This window comes from Bemisia tabaci, chromosome 6 (assembly GCF_918797505.1).
Source record: "Bemisia tabaci chromosome 6, PGI_BMITA_v3".
NCBI lineage: Eukaryota > Metazoa > Arthropoda > Insecta > Hemiptera > Aleyrodidae > Bemisia > Bemisia tabaci.
Genome location: NC_092798.1, coordinates 11,354,545 through 11,381,745, shown reverse-complemented (window position 1 = coordinate 11,381,745; position 27,201 = coordinate 11,354,545). Strand labels below are relative to the sequence as shown.

Sequence of the window (27,201 nt, the reverse complement as noted above, 5' to 3'; positions counted from 1 at the left end):
TGTCTTGCAGAATAGAGAGGATTTTTTTTATTTTTGAAATACAATTTTACTCATACTTTTCACAAAAAAAAAATAAAAAAATAAAAAAACATGGTCCTCGCAAGCTTATTATTCTCACTTGATATAAATTGCTGCAAGTGCATCATCATTCAATCAAAGAAGAAATTCACATGTTAAGAATTTAAGGCAAGTGGGCAGCATGAAAAAAGCTGGCATTTTCCATGAACATGTTTTTTTTTTTTAAAATAATAATTTTACTACAAATCCATGGCACTTAATGAAAGTGTGTGGGAATCAATAACGATTTAAGGTGCTCAAGGAAATTATTGTGTCGGGTTATCTTTTAAAAAATAACTAAAAGGCATTAATCGTAATCCTGCAGAGAGAGGTTTGGATAATGAAACAAAATTATCATCGGACGTGTAAACACAGAGCACTATTATTTTTCATTTTAGAAACACAGCTGCTGGCTGCAAAATAAGATTCTGTGCTTTTTTTGCAGGCTTTTAAGTTGATTTGATTTGACTTTAGAACGGACCAATCATTCTGAAGAATGGTATCAAGCGGAATACTCCCAACCACTCAGAGATACTACTCGCATGTTATTTGGGCAGTTTGACAGTTGATATTGTTGTTCATTGTTATTGGTGGTCTATTACCCCTCAAGGGGAAGGATATTTTATCATTCAAAATTACTATTCCATAAGAGTCGGATTCGATCCCATGAGTCTTAATCGCCGTTGCTTTTGTGTGTTTTCGGAATCCTAGATTATTACAAATTTTGTCAAATTTGTTGGTCTTGAATGGATATTTCAAGCACTCAGGATGCCAAACGCCGAACGATCTCCTTCGAATAATTCCTTCGTTCCCGTTTGAGTTGGCATAAAATGACAGGCAATACGACTCATCATCACCATATGGACAGTCTTGGGCATCATCACAAACAAAATCAAGCGGCAGACATATAGTTGAGTTGGCACATTTATAAGAAGTCTCAAGGTTGCACAAGTTAGGGCAGTCCAGTTCGTCAGTTTTGTCATGACAATTCCTTCGATTATTGCAGACCAGAGAGGGATCTTTCAGCTTCAGAAAATCGACACATTTGAATTCAGCGCAGCTAGCAGGCTCATCTCTCCCGTTGGAGCATTGCTCAGTGCCATCACAGATGCTGGAAATAGGGATGCATGACCCATCTCCACAGTCTAGTTCATTTGCAGCACATTTCTCACAAGCTGTTGAAGAGGAATTTGATTGGCAGAATTCTCTTTTCAAGGCTTGAGCATTCTCGCTCTCATCCGATTTTGTTTCACAATCTGGAGTGCCATCAAACACTTTGTGCCATGCAATACAGTTCCCGAATTCGCATCGAAAACCATCGCAATCTAATGATGATGAATTTTGAACGCTTACACTTTCTAGAAGCGAAGGGATATTTTCATGAATTACTTGACCATTTTCAAGTTTCAACAAATCGGAATCACACGGAACGCTGTGTTTTACTCTTGCAGCAATATACCAACCTTTCTCTCCAAAACAGGCAATATCGCCTATGTGAAGATACTGTTGATCAACTTCACATCCAGGTGCATGAAAACATGTATGCCCGTAACATTCTGGTTCTTGGGCTGGTTTGAGAAAAACCAGTGAACTAGAATTTGATTCATTGTGCATTGCTGCTACACATTTCATGTCAAAGGTAGTATCCTCGTAGTTTGAGGCTGATAACAGAAGAGGTTTGACGTCAGCACTCGGCTTGATTGGAGTTTTAAGGTGCAATACAGCAGCTTTACTCTTGGGTTCATTGGTTAAAAAGTCGATATCTATAACTTGTTGATAAGGTGAGAGCATAGGAGACCGCTGATTACTTCGTCCAAGAACCGCAACAACTATTTCTTCTTCAAAATCAAAATCACACGATGTGTCCGCCAGTAACCACTGATCGCCAATCAAAATAGCAGTACAGTTCCACACTCCATTTGAGTAGATATCAGCAAGCCAAGGATAAGAATTCATTCCAAGTCTCTGGGAGCACTTGACGCTCAGACCTAAACATTTGTTATCTCCTTCAACTGGATTTCGTTGCACACTGTCATATCCGTCAAAGCCGAGTTCAGAGCAAGTGCGATTTGCCATATTCACATCAAAAGCTTCATCATCAGAATCCTCTAAGCAGATTGGATGCCAGATATTCTCGAAGTCGTTGATAACCAGTCCAGAGGATATTGCGGAGAGCTTACGAGCCTCGATGACGTTTTCTGCAGAGGTGGTGGAATTTAGAGAGTAGCAATTTTCCTCATCCTCATTGAACAAGCAGTCCTGAATATCATCACACCTCAGTTCTGCAGGAATACAAGTCTTGCTTTTGGGACAATCAAAGTCCTTTTCTGAACATGTGCTGTTGCAGTTTGACTCATCAGTGTAATCGGCACAGTGCAAAATACCATCACAAATTGCTGAGGGATCGAAATTCAACAGATAATCTTTGCAGGAGCATAGTTGTTCGTCTGTTTTATCGAAGCAATCAGGAAAACCGTCACAGCGTTTTGCACCAGTAATATACTGCTCCACAGTTTTACACTGAAATTTTTTCGGTACCATTATGTCTATGCTGTATTTCTTAAAAGGTTCTCGAAGCATCTTTCCTTTGCGGGAGTTCTTGAAAGAATTTGTTCCTCTGACACCTGATGGATCCGTGTCCTTTAAACTACTGGTAACATCAGTCAGCTCAGTGTTCGGTTCTGAGGTTGTTGTACGTAGGTTCTCGTTTTCATCCGAGTCTAGAGGTCCACTGTCTTCGGTCGGTTTATCGACCATTGATGGGTGTGAGGGGGAAAGAATTATTGGCGGCTCGGTTGATTGAGTTTCTTCTTCAGAACTGCGAGCTGGCCCTTCAGAGTTTATATCAGAATAAGAAATTTTTTCAGTCTGTTTATCAGAGCTTGATTTGGTGGGTGGTGCTGTTATTGGCACGGGATCACTGAAGGATACAGTTGAAGTTTCTACTTTTTTGGATGAAACTGTAGTTGCTTTATCTTGAGGCAAAGTTTCTGCAATTTTTGTTATTGATTTTGATTCTGAATTAGAGTCATGTGTAGTGCTACCTGGGACAGTCTTTTCAGTGACCATTTCTGTTTCAGCTGATTTTGATTCTGCTTTAGAGACTGGAGTAATATTCACCGATGGTTCCGTAGATTTTTCTGGTGCATCTGATACTTTAGGAGGGTCAGATATTCCTTCATTGATGACTGAGCTTCCACTAGCTGGAGTGTTTTGATCATCTGCTGTTTTCCCTTTACCTGTAGGGTTCAACTCGGTTGACGATGTAGAGGTTTCACCATCGTTTTTTGTGATACTAACTTCACTTTGCGATTCCGAATTCCTTGACTCTGGGCCTGTAGAGGTTGATGAAGATTGTTTCATTTCAGTTGTGGAGTCTGGCATTTCTGTTGTGCTGAACTCAGTTTTTTTTGGAGCTGCCGTCGAGCTTGATTGATAGACAGACGAAGTCGAACCTACCGTTGAGCTGACTTCAGTGGGATGAGTAGATAACTTCCCCACTGTGGAGGATGAAGTTGGTGCTTCTGTTGTGAACATTGTAGTTGGTTTTTCTGTTGTTCGAAGCGTGGTAGATACCTCTACTTCAGGGCGTGTAGTTTGTGTTTCTGAAGTGCTCGTTTTTGGAGCACTCGTAGTTGTTGATGCAGAAATACCTTTCGGCGAGTACGTGGTGGGCACTGTTCCTTCCTCATTTTCTGTTTTTCTGGTTTCTGCTTTGGTTGCGCTGCGCTCATTTGACTCATGTTCTTCAGTTGTTGTCACTTCAGAAAAATTTGAGGGGACTTTGGTTGAAGAGGGACTTGCTGTTGTTCCTTCAACTTTGCTTGTTGTGTCTTTTTGAGGTGCAACTGTAGTCAAACCTGCTCCCACTTTCATCTCAGTAAAGTTCGATTTTTCTGACTTAGAGGTGTTTGACAAGCTGGTGGGAAGCGTTGTTAGTGTGACGTCTATTTTCTGGTCTGATGATACTGGTTTGATGGTTTGCGTTGAATTGTCAGCAGATGCTAAGGTTTCATTTTTCTTCAGGGAGACTCCAAGGAGGCAGGATAACTTATGAGCATTCATTTCTCCAGCGCCGCATTCATTAGCATCTCTCTCTGCGCTGGCTTCATCCTCTGAGCTGCTAACACTCATACGAGCTTTGGCCAGCTGTTTCCGTAAGAGAATGTCATTGCCACAGTCCATCTCATCCTCTATGTTCAGACAATCGACGATACCATCACACACATGCTTCAAGGGGATACACTGACCTGTGCTGCATTGTTTTCCCGGACACTGTTGTCGCGGTATCTTAGCTGGCATAGGACGCTCGTCATCTGGAAGAAAAGACACAAAATTTAAAATTTTAATGAATAGACCAAGGACATCATAGATGAGGAAAATAACTTTGAACATTTCTTATTGCAGAGCAGTCAGGCAACTTTATGGATTCAATGTTAAACTGTAAGGAAAAGACTGGAAACTAAAGTCTCGACTTGTCAGTAAATCATTTTACACTAATTTGGAAGAGATGCTGTATATTTTTTTCCTCAAATTAAGTTGAAGTGAAGTGACATAACAGCAAGTAAAGATTGCAGTTTGTAATGCATGTTGTGATTTTTACTGTTTGGGGAATAAAACAAAAGATTTGCAGCACCAATCTTAGTAATAAGTTTTTCACATTAATCGAGCAAATTTCAATTTTGAATCCAGTTGTTTACCATGAGATTGAAATTTGCAAATGGTTATATAAGGCTCTAAAAAGCCCTAACTAAATTATTTTTTTGGATTTGTTCTCTTATTTTGACCGGAAAGTAAAATCTTTCGCATTCTTGAACATTAATCAGTTTTATAAGGTGCATAAAAAGGAATTATTCTAACTTAAAAAACTCTAAACAAAAGTAAATTCATATCGTTTCTTAAAAAAATTTGTGTCACAGATTAATCTCACCGAATTTGTTGAAGTTAAGGATACGTAATTTAAGGTCTCTTACCAGCATTTGTGACAATCCAGGTTAGGAATAGTGCTACTCTCGTGTATACTCCCGGTTCACCTGGGCGAGCACACCCTTCTCCATGACTGACCACTCCAGCAACGTACCATCGTTCAGCAGAGGTTCCAAACCTTAAAAGACGAAATCAAACAATGAGCGAAAATTTTCCAAGAATGTGACCGGTTTTGTACGTAAAAAGACCTTAAAACTTTGGACTCAAGATTAGATTGATGACATCTTTGCTTCGGAAAAATTTTGGCACCATAAATGATCTAGTACGCCAAAAGAAACCAAAAAAATGATGATTCAAACTTCGCAATTCAATAACCAAATTTTGAGAACAGAATTTTGAATTTTACACCTGCAATACTCAAAATTGTCCAATTAATAAACGAATTAATATTGAATCATGATTCTTAGATGAGCGAACCCTGCTGACAAGCTGTTTTTTAAGATGCCAGCGGAAACTTTCCTTAAAAACCTCAAATTTTGATTTTTTTACATAACTTGAGAAAAAATGTTCTCCTAAAGAATATGTGTTAATCCACTGGGATCTTTCCTCTTGCAAGTGGTCATGCTGAGTATGAGTATATTTTCAGGGTTAAAGTTAGGAAAAGCAATCTATTTGCGATGTTGCATTAATTGATTCACATTTTATTTTTGTTAAAGAATAACTGCTTTACATTTTTTCCCTATTTTTCTTTTAAAAACTGCCTAGAATTTTGTTTGAAAGGTGGAGCGTAAATAGTAAAAATTTCAGTTTAAAAGACTGTTAAGTCTTTTTACCATATAATAAATAGAATGCGGAATGTTTGAGACACTGCAATAAAGTTATGTACTATTCAACTCAGGCGGTCAATTTTTAGAATATTTCTTCACAAATTTCGATCCCCTAAAATGAAAATTTTTATGAAATAATAAATTTTCAACAAGGATCAATTGACTCTGATTTTACTGGATTCAAAACTGTCCTTTAAAATTCATTCAGTTTCAAAAAGAGATAGATTATGATACAAACTAATCATATTTTTTTAATTTCTGACAAAAACGTATTCAGTTAAGAGAAAGATACACTATAAGCTCCGAGTATAAAGATAAGATGAATCTATTTCGATTTTGACTTGCCTGCACAGTAAGGGTCCACCACTATCTCCTTGACAAGTGTCTACACCTCCTTCCTCATACCCTGCGCAGATTTCTCGTCCTTCCCGATCAGCTTGGTGCTTGCAGAATGGTAATATAGGGACTCGGACTTCACGAACATGATCAGCTACAGGATTGGAACAAATAATGACACAAAATAAGAGCATAAAAACTAGCAAGACATAAAGAATAAAAGAGACAACCCTATTCAAAGAATATTATATCTATCCATTTGTAATTTATAATTTGGTGAATAAATACCCCTAAAGAAGCAACAAGCCTTAGTTTGATTAGAATATACGCTGAGACGTTTCAGAAGTTGGGAGCGAGATTAGAATGCACAAAAGGACACTTTTCAGAGTAGCAATCTCTTTTAAGGTGGATCAAAAATTGAAATTTTAGTTTTCATTGGAAAACTAACTGGTCTCTGGTTTCAGAACAAAAATTTTATATAGTACCATTAATTTTTATATCCATGCTGGGCATAAATTTGCATTTTAATCCGACAATGTTCCTCCCAGACATGGCAAATTAAAATTCCGATCAACAAACTTCACTCATTTTTCTCAATATTTTGTACTTGGAACCTTAACTTTGGTCTGCTTTGATATTTTTATGCAATGCCATACCAAACTTTTAAAGAGCACCCTTTCAAACAGTGACAGATAAATTTTAAACACATTTCTCTGACAAATATTGTTTTAGAACTCGGAACCATAAACCATCATAACTATGGTCTGGTTTTATATTTTTGGACACTTCCATACTAAATTTAAAAAACACTCTTTTAAACAGAGTACACATCAAGTTTAAACAAAATTCACTCGTCCATCTCAAAATTTTTTGTTCCTAACTTGAAATCTCAAACCAAAACTATGGTCTGGTTAGATATTCATGGGCGTTTCTAAAAAATTGTTTTTAGAGAACACTTTTCTGAACAGTGTACATACATTTTGAATTCAAACAAATATCACTTGTCTGTCTCAATTTTTTTTTCCTTATGAACTGGAAATCTAAAACCATCACAATTATGGTCTAGTTGGATATTCTTAAACGTTTCCATGCCAAAATATTTAGAGATCACGCCTCTAGACAGTGTGGTTCGCAATTTTGAGTTGTTTTAAGCATGCTCCTTTTTCTGCCGATGGCAATATAATGTAAATAGTAACAGCTCTATCATTCAAACGTAATTATTTTTGTACTCACGATCAGGACCATGTTCATGTAAGGCTCCCCAGCCAACAGCAGAACAAATTTCACCCGTTTTTGGTCCAAAGGGTGGCTTATTGAGAGGGAAACAGATTTGTCTGACCCAACGGTTGAAGATCAGAGGCCGGTCTAGTTTCAAGAGTGCCAGATCATTCCGCATATCGACTCTGTTGTAGTTTTCATAGACAATGACATTTGTCACATAACGAATCTGTCTTTGCGGTGAAAATGAAAATCTTCTAAGAACACCAGCTTGAATTTCAAAGTAATGAGTTTCATAACTGGAACAGTACAAAGATTTTTAATTAATAAGAGTACAGGGAGAAACTTTTGAGTATTCTATTAGTTTTTAAGAAGTAATCAATAAAAGGATATGGTTCCACCAAAGAATATTTGAAAACAGAGAACAAGAGCCAAATTAAGTTTCCTTCAAGTTTTCCTTTTGAATAAAGTGGCTGCACTAAATAAATGATCATGGGATTAATTTGTGACCATCAGATATTTTGAGTGACAAAATACTTAGTCAGTGTTATATCACAAAACAGCCAACACATATTTAAACGTTCTCAATTGTTGGTCACATTATAAAAATATACTTCACATTTCACGCCTTTGAAATAGTTACTTTGAATAGTACATAAAGAGTTGTTAAGAGTGTTAAATTGTGGATGAAAGGAGAAACCTGTTTTAACTGCCTTCAATTTGGTAAGTTTATAAGCTTTTGAAGCTTTGAATTAAGCGTTTTTTGGCTTTTTATGTTCTTCTTCAATGTTTGCATATCCATTGTTCAACTACAAAAGCATCAAGTGTAAGTTGCCTTTTACTGGTATGGACCCATATTAAAATTTGGACTGATAATTTTTTTTATGGTATAAAAGGAATGATATTATGATCATTATCTTGTTAAATTTTTTTCAAATACATACTCTTGCATGCAGTGTGCAGCGGTTAAAATCCACGACTCATCAATGATGACACCGCCGCAATGGAAATAGCCATCCCTGTTCATCAGCACCAACCATGGCCAGGCACCGGGATCGCTGGGACTACCACCAACAACTCGTGCTTCTTCTTCACGAACCATACGTTTTAGCGTTTCCTGCCCAGGGAGCACCGTGTCCGAATCTTCCAGTTCAGACTCTATGTCTTCCAAAACAAGGTCATCAACCGTATCGAGCAAATTAAGAAAATGATCGACAGCAAACTCATTTGACTTGTTCCGAGCACCTGGTTTTATTCCTGGCAGACGCGACTTCATAAAAGACTCATCTTTAACGATACCAGAGACATCGTTCTCTAAAACTAGGTCTTCGACTTCATCAATAACTTCGTCTTTTTCTGAGTCGTCTGAGTTCAAATCACTATCAACTTCGTTGAGGGCCTGTCGCCAGTTGATGTGTTTCTTCAGTCGATTTAGTGATTCTCCAAGAATGCGGCCAACAGAGCGAGTTCCACACTGAGGAGGAGGGCATTTGACGTAGATGGCTGAATTCCGGGGCACACAATTTGCTACTATGTAACTGCGGCCGTTTGGCTGTTCAGCATTCTCGACGATAAATTGGCCTTTGTAGTTCTCAACTTTGGCAAGATTCGCTTTCTCAATGTTCCTACAAAATAAATTAAAATACACATTAAAAGGGAGAGTACTACCTCCTTTTTCATTTTTACGAATCTACTCCTGCCTATATATTTTTCTTCATGATTTCATTTTCGTTATTTTGGAAAAATGTTGCAATTTACTCATGCTGTGGAGGGCACTAGTTAATGTATTAATTTAAATACAATTAAAAAACCTTTGGGAGGAAATTCTCTTGCTATTACTCGAGGAAGTGATTTCTGATTTGTGATGTTGTAGACTTCCAGTTATGAAATAATTTTTAATAGGAAAACTTAACACTGTAATAACTTTACTTGAATTTAAAAACTCATTTAATTGAAACTGAACTTTTATTGAATTATTTCCTGATTAATAAAATCCTCTTACTTCACATGAGATCCTACTTCTAACTGACATGCCTCAACTGCCCAGCGGCTGTACACATTCCAAGGGCAAACAGGATACCAGTGACCTCTGTAATTGCGGTGAAGAAAACCTTTTGAGTAGGAAACCAGAAAGTCCTGTAAAAAATGGTACAATTGAATTAGGTGCTTATAGAAGCAAGAAAAATAAAAGAAAAAAGCAAATAAAACATATTACTGAGCATGAAGCAAATTTTTAAGATTGAATATTACAAATTTGATTTAAAGAAATGTAGCCATGGACCTTAAAGCAGAACCACTGACTGAAGTCTACATTAGAGTGGGGTATGAAAAACTTGCAACTTAGAGAAAGAAAGTTGCAATTTTTTTGCAATTTAATCCCACTAATATTACTGAAATCATCAACATTTAGAATCATTGCATTGGAATTGCGATGTTTTCCTGTCCATAAAATCACCGTTTTCTTGGGATAAAATTGCAATTTTATCTCAACTGTTTTGTTACTTATAACACTAAAAATGATATTAATAAACCTGTCATTTTGTTGGAAGATCTCAAAATCTCAGGCTTAGAAAAATAATGCATTTTATCTACCGATAGAATCTCGACTTATTGAGACTCGGATTTTTGGTCAAAGATTTTAGCAATAAAGCTCAGGGTTACCATAAGTGGTAACTTTAAAAATGACAAAATTGTAACAAACTTTCACCTATAACTTCCATCAACAGGAAATTCATTCAAGGTTTACACAAGTTGGCATCGTAAATGACAATTATGCAAGTGTTCCATCAAATAATTCAAAATTTGACAAATGATTATTTTCATTCATCTTTGATTTTCTTTAACCGATGTTTTTTTCAAAGTTTGCTGATTTATTATCCGTATAGTCTGGAAATTCTTCAATCTTTACGGATCTGAGATGATGAATGGAATTGCGTCAAGCATAATTTTGACTCACCTGATCTTGCTCTACAGTCTCAGTAAGAATAGAGCACTCTTGTTCATCTTTGCCATTCAAGCAGTCTCTCACAATGTCACAACGCTTTTCTATTGGGACACAAGTTCCTCTCGGATTCATTTTGTTCCAGTCATCACAACTGAATTCATTCCTTGCGCAGCCTGGAAAAATCAAGGTTACCACAATTTTTAATATATATCCATCATTTTTTGTAAAAAATTGTGTGTGGGAACTGGAAATTTTTTGGCAGAATTTTATAACAAAATTTTCGAGTTCGATTACAAGTATAGAATGTAATTAATAAAGTTTGAATTTTATTGAACATCTAAAGCTAGAATTGAATTATTTTGATTGGAGGACAATTGCTTTAAAATTTAAACAGCCACTGATCTAAAATAAAAGGGACAAATATATTCATAGAAGGAAGGTGTTGTGTGAAATTTTAGTAAAAATTGAGATTATTATTTCAGGTAGAACACATTCCAAGGAATAAAAATTAAATAATAGAATATTGGAGTTCAGTTTAAAACACCACACTTGATTTTTTTGAGCCATGGAGTACCGTGAGATGTTTGATAGGTATTTAAAAAATATTCCCCCTTTAAAATCACAAAATTTTCATTGAACGCCTAACCGTTCTGGAACGTGCCTAAAATGTTGAAAACCAAAATGAAATAGCCGTTTTGAGGAGCCTTTTCCTTATTTTCAGTGACATCTTCTGTCGTTGAATCTACAGATAAGAAGAAACCGTTTTGAAACAACAGCCGTTAGACACACTTTTTTTAGATATTTAGCAAGGAAAATTTTTCAATGATATATTAAATTTTAATTTTTGTTTAATTAAAGAGACAGATACTACTAGAAAATTGACAATAATGATATTGAGGAACGGAAGGAAAACATGATGTTAGCAGCAAAAACTTAAAAGCTCTCATTTTTACTATCTTAGCGTGTCTACGCCTTGTGAGAGTTTGGTGCTTACATCATTATTAACTTCCTTCCTTCCATTTAAAAGCTTACCAAAGCAGCTCAGCTCATCTTCTCCATATGGACAATCAAAATATCCGTCGCACAGTTTTGTCCTATCAATACGTTGTTTGCATGAACACTGAGCTTCATCGCTGGCATCTGGACAGTTGGCCTCACCATCACACCATTTGATAGTTGACAGACAACTGGAACCATCTGCACATGCTTGCTCAAACGGTGAGCACATCACACCACCTGAGAATACAGTTAAAATTTAGTTAATTTTGGAATAAAATACATACAATGGGTAGATGGGTACAATAGGAAATATTGAAAATTTCCATTCGAAGATAATACTATTTCAGCAGGATGAAAGGAAAAAAATATTCGAAGTAAAAAGCTTGAGCACCAGTTTCTATTGCTCCCTAAGATTCAGAGTGCTGAAGAATGACTAAGATAAAAAAAAGTGGATGTAACTTGAGCTACTAAATGGTAAAAACAATTAACAATCAACTTAATTAAAAAATGTCATCATTATTGAAGCTCAAATATTTGGCTTAATGCACCGTTTGAAAATTCAAGACTATCAAAATAAAAATGTATGGATCAATAAATTAATTCACTGATTATCTCGTGGTATAGTTGGACCGATTATTTTCCGATTAATGAAAGAAGGACTTTTACACACTGAATAAAAGCGAGAGGAAGAATATTATTCAATTTAAAAGTCAGTATTATGAAAAAAGTACGTTCCATCTATCATACTTTTATCAAACTGCTGCTATTGGCGACAGATGAGAGATACTTTTCCTTCTACATTTGTCGATTTTGTAAAGGTGATGCCTCTATTAATTGGCAAAAAACCGTTTCAATTCGAATGATCAAATTAAACTGCAACATCCATACAATAAATACCAGACTTTGACTTACTTAGAAGGAAGCTCGAGGCACGACCGGTTGCATTTGATCCATGCACATTCCTCAGATAGGGAAGGTCTTGAAATTCAGGGACACCATATTCCGATATTCCCGAAATTGGAGGTGATGCATATACATTCCCAGCATATGGAAGAGCATACCCAAAAGCAGGAGGCGGATTGTAGTAATTCGAAAAGATACTCCAGTATGGTGATGGCCCTGCATACCCACCCATGGGGCTGTGAGCAGGCGCACTCGGTGCATAAGACGCAGGAGCACTTGGTGCATAAGATGCAGGTGCACTTGGTGCGTAGGATGCAGCACACTGAACACAAGTTTTTCCTGGAATTTGAGATCCCTGGTAGCCTGATGGACTGTGGTAAGGGTTGGGTGACGCTATGGCTGTTGGGAAATGAATTTCTTGCGGGGTGTGGACATTCAGAACATGTTCTTGTGGCGCATGATGAGGAATCGGCTGAGAAAATCCAGCATTACAGCAAGGAAGCGCTTGTTGCGGATAGTAACAGAATGACCCGTCTGGCCTGCAGACCAATTTGGGCGGGGAGTAGTAAACTTGTTGGCTAGTCTCCAGCGAATGAATTGGGTTGTGTAGTACTTCATCCGTTATTTGTGAATTGTTGGAGTGGCCATGGAGGCTGGGCTTCGAAGGTGGAGTTGTGCCCTGGTACTTGGGGGTAGACGGTAGGTATTTATCATCTTCTATAAGATTCGCAGGGGATGCAGATTCGTTCGGATCAATTTTTTGGGGTGTGACGTCCGGAGCAGGAGTAAAAATAACTTTATCATCCTCAAACGGTGTTGTGACTATTTCTTTATTCAGCTCGTTTTCTACAGAGTGAATGAAGGCTACATCAGAGTCCGTATTACCAGGCTGGTCTTCGGGTCGAGGCTCGCTGATCATCCCCTGGCTATAATTTGTTTGTGTCACAGGCTCGGGTTCTACAGTAGCAGGCTCATATTTTTCCGGAACTGTTTCTGCAACATCTTCCACTGTTGTGATGGGAGCTTCACTTGGTTTGTGGGTTTCATGAATGGCAGTAGTTGTTGGATTTTCACTAACTTCATGCACTTGGCGGGTGACTGTTGTAATAGGACTTTCACTTGGTTCGTTTACTTCATTGGGGGCTTTGGTTGAAAATGGTTTTTCAGTGGAATTTGGTGTTTCGGTGTTTGCCTCTGTTGTATCAGGATTCTCAATTGGCTCATTAGTATTATAAGTTGGCTTTTCATTGATAGGATTTTCAGTTGTTAGCTTGCTTGTGGAAGGTGAGACACTTGATGGGGAGGTGAAGTCTAGATCATCCGTTAAAATGTGCGTCAGGTTGTCAATTAATTCTGAGGTCTCAGCCACAGTTGTTATGTGACTTCCATGGGGCAAATCCTCGGGTGGGTGCGTAACATCGAGGCCATGCGTGCTATTTTTTTTGCTGTTTTTCAAATACTCTAGATAAGCTGTGATTTTTTCAAAATCATCTTTAAAATTTTCGATCAGTGTGGTCAAATTGAGCAGTTTTTCCTGACATTCTCCGACATCATTGCATAATTTTTTCAAGGAGTCTATCGTGGTTGATAACTCTGTCTCATTAATTACGGCATGTCTTTTTTCTCTTAGTAAACTCACTGAGTTGCGACCTGTCGCAGTTTCAGGATCAACTTTGATGCCTATTTTTTCATGAGAAAGCTTTTTACTTACGACTAGATTCTTTCCTTTTGGAGGGGAAAGATCCAAGGAATTAGGGGAATACTCCGACTTATAATAATTTTTATTGAGCTCTTCAGTGCTTCCAACCGTCAGGGAAGGTGAGCCTATAGAATTATGCAAACTTCTGTAGAGTTCTCTGATAGTTGAATTGTCATCAGGAAATTCTGGAAAAAGAGAGAGCAGGAACTAAATAAATTCAATCAAATTTGGAGATTTAAAACAGAGGTACATCTAGAGATTGAAATCGGAGACTTGATAAAAAAGTAATTCTGTGTGTCTAGTTGTATTAGAGATAAAATTTCTACCCAATGGCGTAACTCACTAGGCGCCGGCCCGCCCGCGGACTGTATTTCTAGGCCCCCCTCAATACCCCCGGGCTTGATTAAGGGATTATATTTAATTTTTTTTTTTTTTTTTAAAAATTCCAGCTGGGAAGTGGGAATCTTATGGCCGTGGGTCCTTCTGCATTGCGGGAATGCAGGCCCTTCAAATAAATAAATCTTGTTCAAAATATCTAAGAAAGCAAATTAGTTTGGTGATTAACTCAGTTTGATCATGAAAAACTAAGGCCCTCTCAAATGTGATGCATCTTACATAAAACGTTAATTTTTACAAAAAACTTACCATTTATAGAACTAATGTAGTAAAATATACTAGCTGTTAGAGCCGATAATATACATATGGTGATAAGAACGAAAAGACAGGCAGATCTCCTGCAGTTTGTTTTTGATTGAATAATTTGACGACATTCGTAATCTGGGCTCCGCCATAGATTACCTGTTGAAATCAAAGGAAAAAGTTACTTTGAGCATTGAATACATAAATTCTGGGTGCATGCTGTATGCATGCATACTAGCTATGGCAGTCCTACAACACAACGAAGAAACACTGAAAAAAAGAGAGGCAAAAAGACAGGGATGAAACTAGAAAATAACAATTAAAGACCAACATGGGATGTTACTCCAGTTTCTCAGGCATTAATGACTAATTTGATAATATTATTCATAATAATTTTTTTTTTCTCCTTTTTTCCCCAAACAAACTAAAGCTAAAATATACCTGGCTCATGGCTATAGAAAAAAACTTTCGTTTTCTAGCTTCCTCTCCCTGTTGTCCTGTTGATTCTTTTTCTTTTCATTGTCTCTCTGATCATTTTATGGATATGATTTTGATTTTTTATGATTCATAAACTTTGCAAAAAATCTGATTACCTACCAATAATGTAATTTTTTACTATTCATTTCTTACGTAAATAAGTAAAACTTAGCTCCTGAGATCAATTGACTTGCATTTGTGACTTTGATTTAGATGTCGAGAATTCTAATTTTTCAAGAATGTATTCTAGAGATGTGTAGTTTTCAACTCTTTGAATTACTAAGTTTTTACAGGGCATACCACTGAAAAATTCTACATAGTGATCGAGATTATGTTACAAATAAGGGAGAGGGAGGGATCAATATTTTTAGATATACAAGGTGTCTATCCTGCAGAGGAAAAAAATGAGTATCGAAACTTACAGGATTTGTTTTCAAAGGAGAGATGAGCTGTGTAGTCAGGGGTGATAATGCGTTTGAACCTTATCTCTGTTGCCTCTCCATCAGCAGAGTTTGAGTTCATCATCTGAAACAAATTAAACAGAAAGAAAGCATTCAGATTACTGATAAATTGAAATATTTCATGCATCATCAATATGCCGCACTATAACTACTATTCTAGTAATTTTTCATCCAGAGGCCCAAGGGTCTGGGTCTTTTTTACATGGGTGGCCTGATATCAGCTCTGAGGATGCGACTTGTTTCTCGGGCCGGTGCTCTTTCTGCCTAATCCCTATATTGAAGGAGAACAAGGTTTTGAGTATACAAAAGAGTGATTCCCCTTCATTTAAAACATTAGGCAAAACTCGACTCCCGCGTTGAACTAGTCGCACTTTTAGAGGTGATCATGTGGATTGCATTTTGCAAAAAGGAACCAAGATCATTCCAATGTTGCTAAGATTGTGAAATTTATATTCTTTGCAATTAAAGTACTGGAATCGTGCAAAAAATGCAATTGATCAAGGTAATTTTCGTATTGAATCTATACTTGATTAGGAGTAAATATAAGAATAGTTTAGATGATCAGTTTATATTTGCAAGGTAAAAAGAGAAGCATAATCTTAGCGACAGTGGAATGCTCTCGGTTCCTTTTGGCAAAATGCAATCCATGTGTGCTTCATACTTTTGCGGGATTTTCAATTTGAACGTAATGAAACACCAAAAAGGACGGCGGGAAAGAGGATGGGCCATGATCTGGGCGAGGAGGGTAGGGAGGAAATTTGCCCTATCCTTCATGTATTTTTGATTCGAGCTTTATTTTGGCCACTTTCGGTCAATTTTGAACAATTTAAGATCTTTTCCGCAACTCTGAACGTTTTGCCTCTCCCAGTAAATACCTCTCACCCTACTCTAGGATTTAGCCCATTCCTTCCCCTTGCTTAAAGATAGGAAGGGAAGTATGGAATGGAGAAATGGATAAGCACAACAGAGTTTAAAAAACACATTTACTTCCACGAAAATCTTCGCAAAATCTTCGCAATTTTTCACTCTTTCCTCGGAATCTCACCAAAGATTCTTACTTCAATTCCTAAATACAGCAACAAGTTTAGAGTTTTCTCAGCTTTTTGAAGTTTTTTTCCTCAGTCTCAGCGCTCCTGATAAAATTAGCGGAATTTTTAACAGCCGAGTTCTCGCATTTATTTACAAACAAAATTTCCCGTTACCAAAACACCGCATCATCTTTTCCGTTTTTTATTTCTCACTTAGCGCGCATTAGAAGAACATCGATTTTTTGAGTCACGATAACCCACCTGCCGATTCATCCCCCAGCAAAGAGGGTGCTAATCCCCCCTCCCCCCAAGGTATTTGCACCTATCCACGGCAGTATTCAATGCTTGCAGTTTCGGGAGTTTACGTGCAAAACTTTCGACAAGATCGAACTTTCCACACACCTAAAACTACATAGAGAAAAGAGCGGAACACTTGAGGAGTGAATTGGATAGATTGAATTCAACCAGAATCGGTCCAGCTGCGATTTACAGTGCCTAATTTCCTCGCGTATAATTTTTTAACGAAGAACTGAATGAGATAGTGCCTTGAGATTTTCTGTGAATCAACCCTCGACTATCAAAAATAAACTTTAATAGTATCAAGGTAGAATCAAAGTGCTTAGTTTCTTCTAAAAAAAATAAAACATGGGATACAATTAGGCAATGTCTGATGGTTACTGAATTTTGCTTGAATCCGATGGGGAAAACGAGAATTAAAGCTGGAACGAATTGCGCACAGTTAACTTATATCGACTGAACCAACCAAAAAATTCCGAAAATATGGTAGGTGAAAATTGTTTGAGAATTGTTAAGCCTTATTGGCGCTAACTATGTCAAAAATAGGGCATATGGTATCAAACCACGCTTCAAATTGTTTCGTGTTTATATTCCAATAATATGATCGAGCATTTCAAAGCAGTCGCGGTTTCCTGAGAAATTCTTTGAGACTACGTGGGCTCATTCGAAAACCGCCGAAAAGTTGTCATACGAGCTGGCGCTCAAATTCTCAAAATTAGATCATCAACTCGTGCATCAGAGCATCAATGAGTTCATAGCTTCAGACACAAGTCATAGATACCGAAATGCGATCGTGCGCAAAATCTCGACCAGCTTCGGATTTCTAACCGATCGTTTTAATTTGGAGATCTTCAGGTCTGAATAAGAAGAATAACAAGAAAATAATCCCGTGAAATTTTTTGCAACGCAGATGGTTTCATGCGGAATCCCCTCTGATTGCCTCACTTTCACGACACACAAAACAATGCTGAAATGAGGCCGCTCGAAAAATAGGTAACGCTTTAGAGGGGGTAGGGTAGGATTATCTGAACCTATATTCCGGGTGCGTTACACGGTGGAAGTTAAGGATTGTATCCCAAGTAGCACAGTGCAACGAAATGATTGAAATTAAATTGCACGTTGATTTCAAAAAAATTGTAATTTTTTTTACCATTAAAGTGCAATATTTTTACAACATGTAGTCGATTTATGTCAATTTTAAACAATCAACAAAATGAGCTCCATGTGTCGGAAAGATACGCAATATGCGATGCGATGAAAAATTGCAACTCGTCTCAATTTTATTGCAATAAGTGTCAGTAAATGGGGCCCCTTCAAATAGGAGCTAGGCAACATACACAACACTCAGTGGAATTGCAATATTTTTACCATCTATGCTACTTAGGTTAAGTAACGCCAAAGTGGATGAGTAGCACACATTTTTCGAAAACCTGGCATGAAAAATTAACGCAAAGTGGCAATGTTTGATTAAAGTTCACTGCAAAACGTTACTTGGTTGGTCGGCGAACTGAGCGTTTCGTAATTTTTTCCTGAAGGGGAGGTTTTTTAAGGGGACCCGTGTTACGGGTGCATTACGGGGGAGCGAAAGGGAGGAGAATTCGAATTCCAGTGCTACGTATCACAGCGGCTCTTGAGTCAAAAAACACGTATCTCAATTTGAGACGTAGCCGATTGTGCTCGCATTTTATTTTTTCGAAAAAAATTATGCAGATTATTCCTTGGACTTTTCACTGGGTTTTGCTGGTTTATACGGCAAAAATATCAAAAATTAAAGTCCACCCGTTTGTGTTTCATAAGATGGAGACTTTGAGACGTCGCAATCGAGGTACGTGCTTTTAACACCGCCTATTAGACATAATAGATATTTTAGAGGGAGTGGTTGAGGAAACAGAGGAGTAAAAACTCGCGAGCTCTTACGGGACATTCAATTATTTTATAACGCACTTTTTTCATTTTCCTTGAAACCCCTAAACCTTACGATGCACCCTTAACGCAAACTCGGACCCCCCGCGGCCCCGCCCTTCATGGATATGGTAATACAAACGAGAACGCCCCCGTGCCCTTCTCATTTGTGCAGGTTTTGGAACGATATGAGGCCCAAAAAATTACAGTATTTTTCAAAGGATTGTTACCTGACAATATCCCTTTAAGCTCCTCCTTTTCGTGACGCACAATGTTGTTGACTCTAATCCCTTCCTCTGCTTGCGTTACGAGCTGCTTAAACGAGGGAAATAAATTTGTTGGTTTATTTTTCAGACAATAACGCAATGAGCTATTAATTTCTTGTTCAACAAGATGCTTTAAAAATTGAAACAGAAAAGTTGGTTCTTTCCGCGTGATGCTTAATGCGATTCAGACTGAATTTGTGTGAAAAACTTATTCGGAACCCATGATTAATGTTTATACATAGTTGTTTCGTCATGCGTGCAGACCAAACTTAACTAAATTTCGAGAGAGGAGAGTAGAGCAGAGCAATAATGCAACTCACAGCTGCACACCTTGAAGGAAAGCCTGCATGGGGAGTGGCAAATTTGATGAGATAACTATTCGTACTCTCCGGTAGTCAATTTTGCCTATCCTGCTATTTGAAGGCGTTTTCCCGTGCGCACGCTTCACGTAGTTACTTTAAGCTCAGAACCATCGTGAGGGTGAATTGTCAAATCCCCCCCTCCCTCAGACTAATGAATGAAGGGAAGAAAAAGAAGAGAGGGAGGAGAGGAGGAAGAAGAAGAAGGAAGAGAGAAGTATGAAGAGGAAGAAGGAAGAGAGAAGTATGAAAAGGAAGAGTAAGCAAAAGAAGAAGAGGAGGAGGAGGAATTAGGAAAAAAAGAGGATAAAGAGGAAGAAGAGTAAGAAGAAAAAGAGTAGGATGAAGAGGAAAAAAATTCAAGAAGAAAAAGAAGACGAAGTTGAAGGGAAAAAAGAGAGAGAGAGGAAGCGGAAAAGATATGGGAATCTCTGAGAAATTAAGTAATTTAAAAAAAATGCGAAAACGTTGGTTCCCCTGCGAAAATGCGTACTGTGTGCCCCCCCCCCCCCCCCCCCCCCAAGGTCTGTTTAAGTTGATGCGTTGGTCAGACTCGGTGTCCTCCTACACTGCCGTCCTGTGCAAGATCGACGTATGACCATTCAAATGTCGCAAAAGTTCCCCTGATAAAACATTCATTCTTGAGGAAAGTTTTAAATGTGTTTCTTGCCGATTTTCGAGCGCCAAAAAAATTTCCAATTTTACTAAAAATTCACACTTTGTTGAGGAAATGAGATAACGTCGACGTCGTTCACGCGGTATATTTCTTCAAAGCGGCAGGATAGGGCACAGCACACTGACCTCATTCTTCGTTCGAAGAAAAATGACGTAACCGAGTCCTAACATAAACTTCGTAATGAGAGGAATCAGCTCGTTTAGCTCATTTTGAGAAAAAAAAATTACCTTTTACTAATTTCCTGATCTAGATAAATGATTTCATAAACATGTATTTAAAAAATTGCATGGGTAGTCGACTTTTCGAAAAAGATTCAAAGAAAAGTCAGCGTCCTCGGGGGAAAACTTTGAAGGAGGTCGAAACATTATTGTCTGTCGTTTTGTAAAACCGTCAGATGACGGAGAGAAAGTTGTGATAATGAACCGATGTTTTTTTTTTATTATTTAAATTTTTTCATGATATAATCATGACAAATGACCTATTAATAAAATAATGTCCACAGCTCCAGGTAATTTACTGTAAATCGATAAAATAATTGTGCACTACAAAGGAGAAGCGAAAGGGGAAACACCGAAGAATGTATAGGTACTGCAACATTGCATTACATATTATCATATTATTGGTGGCAAGTGTATGAATGAGTGTTAGACGGGTTGCATACAAATTGCGAAAAAATACAAGAGGGTCCAACTTTCTTGAAAAACCTTCCTGGAAAATCTTCGAAATGATACGATGCACTTAGATCCCTTTTATTTCGGTATTTTGTAAACATGTCAACGACAAACCGTAAAATTTTTGGTTCTTAATTCAATAAATTGAAACCAGGAAAGGTAAGTAGGTATTTCAACGGTAGGTACGCACCTTCAAGTTAGCAAAGGATCCTTAAAATTTGCGCATGTGGCTGAAAAACACGAACACCATAACCGCACACCCACAAAAATACATAAACTCGGGAAATCGTTTACGACACCATTGTTACGAAATATTTACAAAAGTGATAATAAAATAGGGAGCGTTGCCGCCTGTCAACTGCGCTGGCGGAAGGAGGTTAGGAAAAGAGAGAGAAAGACAAGACACTGGGCGGCGGACGTTATTTTTTCTGCTGATGCCGGCTGAAACGGCCGCAACGTCAATTCCAAACAACCGGTGAATTGCTGACCTAAAAACCGGCGGACAAAGCGCACGCAGATTGGGCAATTCGAGAGCTGAAATCGTCGCTTCGGAAAAACAAAATTCTGTCACCCGCCTTCGAGGTGGTCGCCGACTCGCCGCGCCGCCGGTCGTGGGTCCGGCCGATGGACCTCAGATCGAGAGGGCGCCTACAGGGGAGGGGGGGGGGAGAGAAATTGCGGTTTTTGAAGATGATACTAGTGAAAAGCTGATATCAGATAAATTAGAGATTTTTAAAATCAAAACCGGACTTCCCTGGTGGAGTCGGTCAACAAAGTTATCATAGTGGAAATTAGCCGACTCTCCTATATGATATGATGTTAAGGTGATTCGATGGACGCCATATTTTGTTTCAGAACGGCATGCGATATATCGCATCAAATGGTTCCATTTTTTCAGATACTCGTCATTTTCCTCCAATTTTGAGATCGCAATTCTGTTGTTAGGAGACTAAAGCACTCACTTACCAATTTTAACAAAGAAATTCAACGTAATAAAGGCGTGGTTTTTTTAGAGAGAAAACATCGCATTCGATACTGATATCGAAACTGCACTCGAATGCGATATTTTCTCTCTAAAAAAACCACGCCTTCATTACGTTGAATTTCTTTCTTAAAATTGGTAAGTGAGTGCTTAAGTCTCCTGACAATAGAATTGCGATCTCAAAATTGGAGAAAAATGACGAGTAGCTGAAAAAATGGAACCAATTGATGCGATATATCGCATGCCGTTCTGACACAAAATATGGCGTCCATCGAATCACCTTAATACGGTATCAGTATAATATCAGCATATCAGTATGATATCATGCTGGTACTATACTGAAATCATGCTAGTTTTCCCTACCAGAATGTTGTCATATTAATATCATGTAAGGAGCTGCATAATATCGTACCGATTAGGCATGATATCATATTGTTTCAACATGATATCATGCTGATCGGCTTTACCAGGGTTACATGAACTTTCCGAGGGATCAAGACTTTCAAGGATCTCGAGAAGATTTTCAAAAAAATGTTAAGTTCCTTTTAGGGTGTGCAAGAAAAATTTGAAGGCCTTGAAAAATGGATGGGAGGTTTTCTAGTTTTTAGGATCTGTAGGCTCCACGCTAAGAGGCAAATGCAGAGGTGCAGGAACGCGCTTACGCTTTCCCGCCATATTCAACTTTGATTTTACTAATGGGAAAAATAATAAACGTCATTTCTTGAAAATTGCTCTGATTTTCCTGTCTAGATAAAGAAATTTCTGTGAAAATGTCAAGCAACAGCGTTGATTTTTCTAGTAGAGGTATAAAATTCAAGAACTCTTAAGTACATACCGGCCATTTCTTAAAATTAAAGGATATTCAACGACTTTAAAATTTGAAAAGAAAAAACAGAGAAACGGAGAAGAACAGGACTTGTACAACGGTGCAGAACAGAACTGAACAAAATAAAATGGAACCAACCCCATTGAATGGGTGGGAATTTCAAAGTTTTTTATTGTTTTGGATCACACCTGTAAATGTCGAGTAGTTCATTTAAATAGTTCCTCACTGCTCCTATTTCTCGTCTCAGCATTTTAGACTTAAATATAAGAACTATCATCAGATTCATTTCTTATGAATCCAAAAAAAAGCTTTCGAAAGATAAAAGAAAGAGCCCGAGTCAAAAATTATGCAAACAACCGACTCAATCCAGTAAGTCTGGAAGAAACTATCGTGTAATGAGTCGACTTAAACACGGTTCCTGGGTCACCGACCGAAAATGCATAATTTGTTAACGCAGCACGGCTTCCCCCGCTAGTGGCGCCAAGGATCTTTGGATGGATCTTCTTCCGGCTGAAAGTTTACGGTCGATGACACAGCGTAAGTCACGTGCGACCGCAAGACTGGACGAAGACTGCCAAAAAAAACAAAGGTTGAATAATATTGACGTGTTACTTGATTGCTCCTAGAGCCGTCTGACAACCGACTTTGTTTCTTTTTGAACATTTTAAAACACAAGACGAACTTTCAACTTCGACGCCTGGAGTCGCGCCTAAGTTAAACTCTTAAGCTGCAGAGGACAGCAATCACATAAAGTTCCTTCAATCCCGCGGGTATGCAATTTGATCTCCTGGGAGTTAAAATAGTTGCTCAAAGTCAAAACGGACTTCAAACCACGGTGCGGGGCCTGGCGCCGCACCGTGGTTTAACTAACTAAACTCCTAACTAAACCCCTGGGCTTCAGATCAACGCGATCACTAAATTCCTTCAATTCATTGGGTATACAATTTGATCTCCGGAGAGTTAAAATAGTTGCTCGCGGTCAAAATAAATTTCAATCCACGACCTTCGGCCAAATTTACAGAAGAAATGGGGACATTTCTCCCTTCGTGCATCTTAAGATTATAGTGTGTAACTCACGATCACGGTTTTTGAGACACGATCAAATTACGAGCCTATACACAGATGTTATCGATGGCATTTTCATCCTAATCATTAGTTCGTGCTGCTATTATATGTAGGTAATCCAGCTTTATAATCGGACGCATTTCTGTTAAACGGAACTAAGCGCCAATTTGAGTTCCTTTTGAAGATTTTAGAATCCCGGATAGCGCGTTCTGTCACATACACAGTGTTATCGATGACATTTTCATCCTAATCATTAGTTCGTGCTGCTATTATATGTAGGTAATCCAGCTTTACAATCGGACGCATTTCTGTTAAACGGAACTAAGCGCCAATTTGAGTTCCTTTTGAAGATTTTAGAATCCCGGATAGCGCGTTCTGTCAAACGGAACTAAGCGCCATGGAAAAACATTGCGAGTATAGGACGGAACGAGCAACGCGTTCCGCAACACCCGCCAATCCAAGCTCCCCTCTCCCTTCCTCCCTCTATTTTTTACGCTCTTTTTACGCTATTCCATCAAAAATACTAGCCAACACAGGAATTAAGAGAGACGCCTCAAAACCAACTGCTACAGCACAAAAGTACCGGGACTGACCGTGCCGTATTTAAATTCTTCTGTTATTGACGGGTCCGGAGGATCTCTACCATGACAGATTCCTGTGGAGAATAGGCGTCGCAGATCGCCCTAGTGCGCCGTAAAAGCGGCTCATACATACACATACATTGACGGGTTCGCCAGAGGCCAGGTATAGTAAGAATTAAAACCAAAATCGCAATAGCTTCTCTGTCTTGGCGAATTTCCGGAATCTAAATATGTAAGCTTCTCAAAAGAGGTATAGGTACGAAAAAGACTAAAATTTCAGTCATTTTAACTTGCTTCTGCTCCAATGGTCTGCCGTAATACTAGAACCATAAACAGCTACATGCAGCCGAAGATGGCTGAGCCAATCAAAAATATTAATCTTGTAGTGTCCCTGTGACTGCTCTCCCTATACAAGGTACTTTAGAAGGGCCAAAGGCTTATACGTGCTTTCACGTATTATAATGTATGTTCATGAGCTTGGATCGTATTCGATACATGAAACAGGTGAGATCGTATCGATATGGATGGGTTCAACATGTAAACATAGCCTCAAAAGTCAATTGAGTAATTTGAGGGAACGGGTTTTTTGTGAAAGATTTTTGAATTTTAAGAGAGCAAAATGACAATGAAAAGTGAGATTGATAGGATTTTCTCATTTTCAGCTTTTCCAACTTAAATCCTTAAATTTTCGTTTCAGGTCATGTTCTATTGTTTTGAACCAAACGATAAATTGATCTACTATCGCATTTGATTTATGATCGGTATTTACACATTTTCCCCGCGAAAATCGTTCTCCCTTGTCTAAAATAAAAAAAATTCTGGGTTAGATTGGTATAATTTGGGCTGAGGGCACCGTGAGAATCCCAAAACTAGAGTCCCTTTATACTGAGAGTCAAGACAACACCCCTCATGGAGTCTCAAACGGGAATAAAGATTACAGAAATTGAACGTTTTTCGTAATCTTTGATCGGCTCATTCTGAAATTCCTCTCTCCGTTCCTTCTTTCATTCCGTTTGTTCCTTGTCGAACCCGAAATTCCTCGGTCCATTCCAGATTATAATCTTTGCAATTGGTGAAAATGTAATCTTTATTCCCGTTTGTGACACTGTGAAGGCCTAAAATCCGGTTAACCAATCAGAAATGGATTCGCATTGTCTTGACTCTCAGTATAAAGGGACTCTACCCAAAACTGGTGGACCAATCAGGAAGCGGCGCACACTGAGAAAAAACTATGGTTTATAAACCTATTAGAGGTAAATATGGAACACCTATAATAGTCGTAAATAAACTAATGATTCTCGGTCTGTGAACCATACTAAGGTCTCTGTACCTAATTGAGGTACAGGTACCATAACTAAGGTATATGTGCTATTATTATATGTAGAGGTACTACTATTAGTGGTGTTCCATATTTACCTCTAATAGGTTTATAAGCCATAGTTTTTTCTCAGTGAGTCTCTGGATTTGCGCGCGCGCGGGAATTTCTACAATACGAAAACACGCGGAGAATTTCAAAAAGTCGCGGCGGGAAACAGGTCCGCAGCCAGGAGGGCTACACTAATGGCCCCTGGCTACAGCGCGCGATCGAATGCTGCAGCAGTGCAGCACGCAGTATTTGACCGTTTCTCGTCTATTTCCCATTTGACCATGTTTTTGGCCGCAAAACGGTGGAGAGAACATAGGTTGGAACTCAATAGAGGATTTTAACGATGACTTAAAATGATAGTGTCGCGACCTGAGGTAGGTGGAATCTTGGATATGCATGGGCATCTCATTTTTTCTTGCTGGACTGTTGACGATCTTACCTAACACATTTTATGTGTTCCTTACTCTGTATCGTGTATTACGTCTTTCAAGAGGTGTACAAGTGTTTCAAACTGTTTGGCGAGAAACGAGGAACGTTTTCTATCATGTTGAACGGTTTTAGCAAAAAATCTGATTGAAACCGTAGATCTGCTTTTATTGAAATGTTATTTTTACGTCAATGAATCATTCTCCTTGCTGATCTATTTTTATTTGTATATTTTTTATATCGAGGTAATTGTTTCTAACATTGGCGTAGCCAAGAGGCAGCCGGATTCCCTGTCCATCCCAGAGGTCTTCTTAACTTCCTCAAAGAGAGAAAAGAAAACGAGAAAAACACTACCTAACAAACACTTCCTCAAAGAATAATCCGGCGATTAACGCCGTGAACCAATATTTGTGTCATCTTTAAAAGTGTATTGTAATACATTTTTCGGTAGGAAAATTTTAAACTTGCTTCTAAGCAGTCTTAATGTTCAGAATTTTCCCTGATAGGCCTCCCTCAAACCTACTTAAAACTAGTGGGGCGCCCCAAAAACCTCTTAATTACTCGTACAATGGTTTTCCTCTGCCCCCGAAACCTCTCTTGATAGGGTACCTTTCTGTGTCCACGATGAAATTTTTAGTTCCGCGCCCATGGTTTTTAATCATTGAATTTAAGTGGATTATTCTCATCATATTCCGTTGTAAAGTTTGATGAAAGTCTTGAAAGTATTGACGGTCGTTTTGAGTTAAATTGATGTTTCAGCTCAGACTTTGACACTCAACGCGGTGTTTCGACTTTTTGAGGAAAACTATCACAATGGCGATTTCACATCAAGGCCCTTTGGTGTGTTTCGAGAGAAGTGCTCCTCTTCACGCCACTGACTAACCAATTACTTCACAGAGGAAAACCGGCGATGATGATTCCAAGACAGCTTGGATGTTCAATATTTACGGGGAAAAAGGTGCGTGATTTGCGACAGAGCGTCGCTCGATTGTTCTTTGCTTCTGAGAATAGAAAGAGATGGATTTTAGAAGCACAGGGGCATTGATCTATTGATTTTATTGATCGCGCTTCAGATTGTTTATTCCCTTGACTCGACTGAGGAGTTAAAGTCTTGCAAGGGCGATTCTCCTAAATTTGCAACACTGTTTTTCTTCCATTTAAAATCATCATAAATAATCGATTTTGGACAGGGCTACAGCGAGGGGGGGCAAAGAGGGAAATCGCCCCCTTAGATACCCCCGAAGGGTACGTAAAATATATGAGAGGTCCC

General features: G+C 38.3%; 1 protein-coding gene across 1 annotated transcript; it reads right to left on the bottom strand.

Annotated features, from left to right (window-relative positions):
* Positions 1-230: 230 nt before the first annotated feature.
* On the bottom strand, positions 231-21,132 carry ndl (serine protease nudel). Its single transcript, XM_019053741.2, has 12 exons — positions 20,876-21,132; positions 15,448-15,550; positions 14,555-14,707; positions 12,220-14,094; positions 11,341-11,544; positions 10,321-10,481; positions 9,367-9,500; positions 8,309-8,989; positions 7,380-7,663; positions 6,156-6,300; positions 5,031-5,161; positions 231-4,373 (listed from the first exon to the last, which is right to left on the bottom strand). The coding sequence occupies exons 2-12, from the start codon at positions 15,548-15,550 to the stop codon at positions 592-594; spliced, it is 7,653 nt and encodes a 2,550-aa protein (XP_018909286.2). The 5' UTR covers positions 20,876-21,132; the 3' UTR covers positions 231-591.
* Between the last annotated feature and the right edge of the window lie 6,069 nt (positions 21,133-27,201).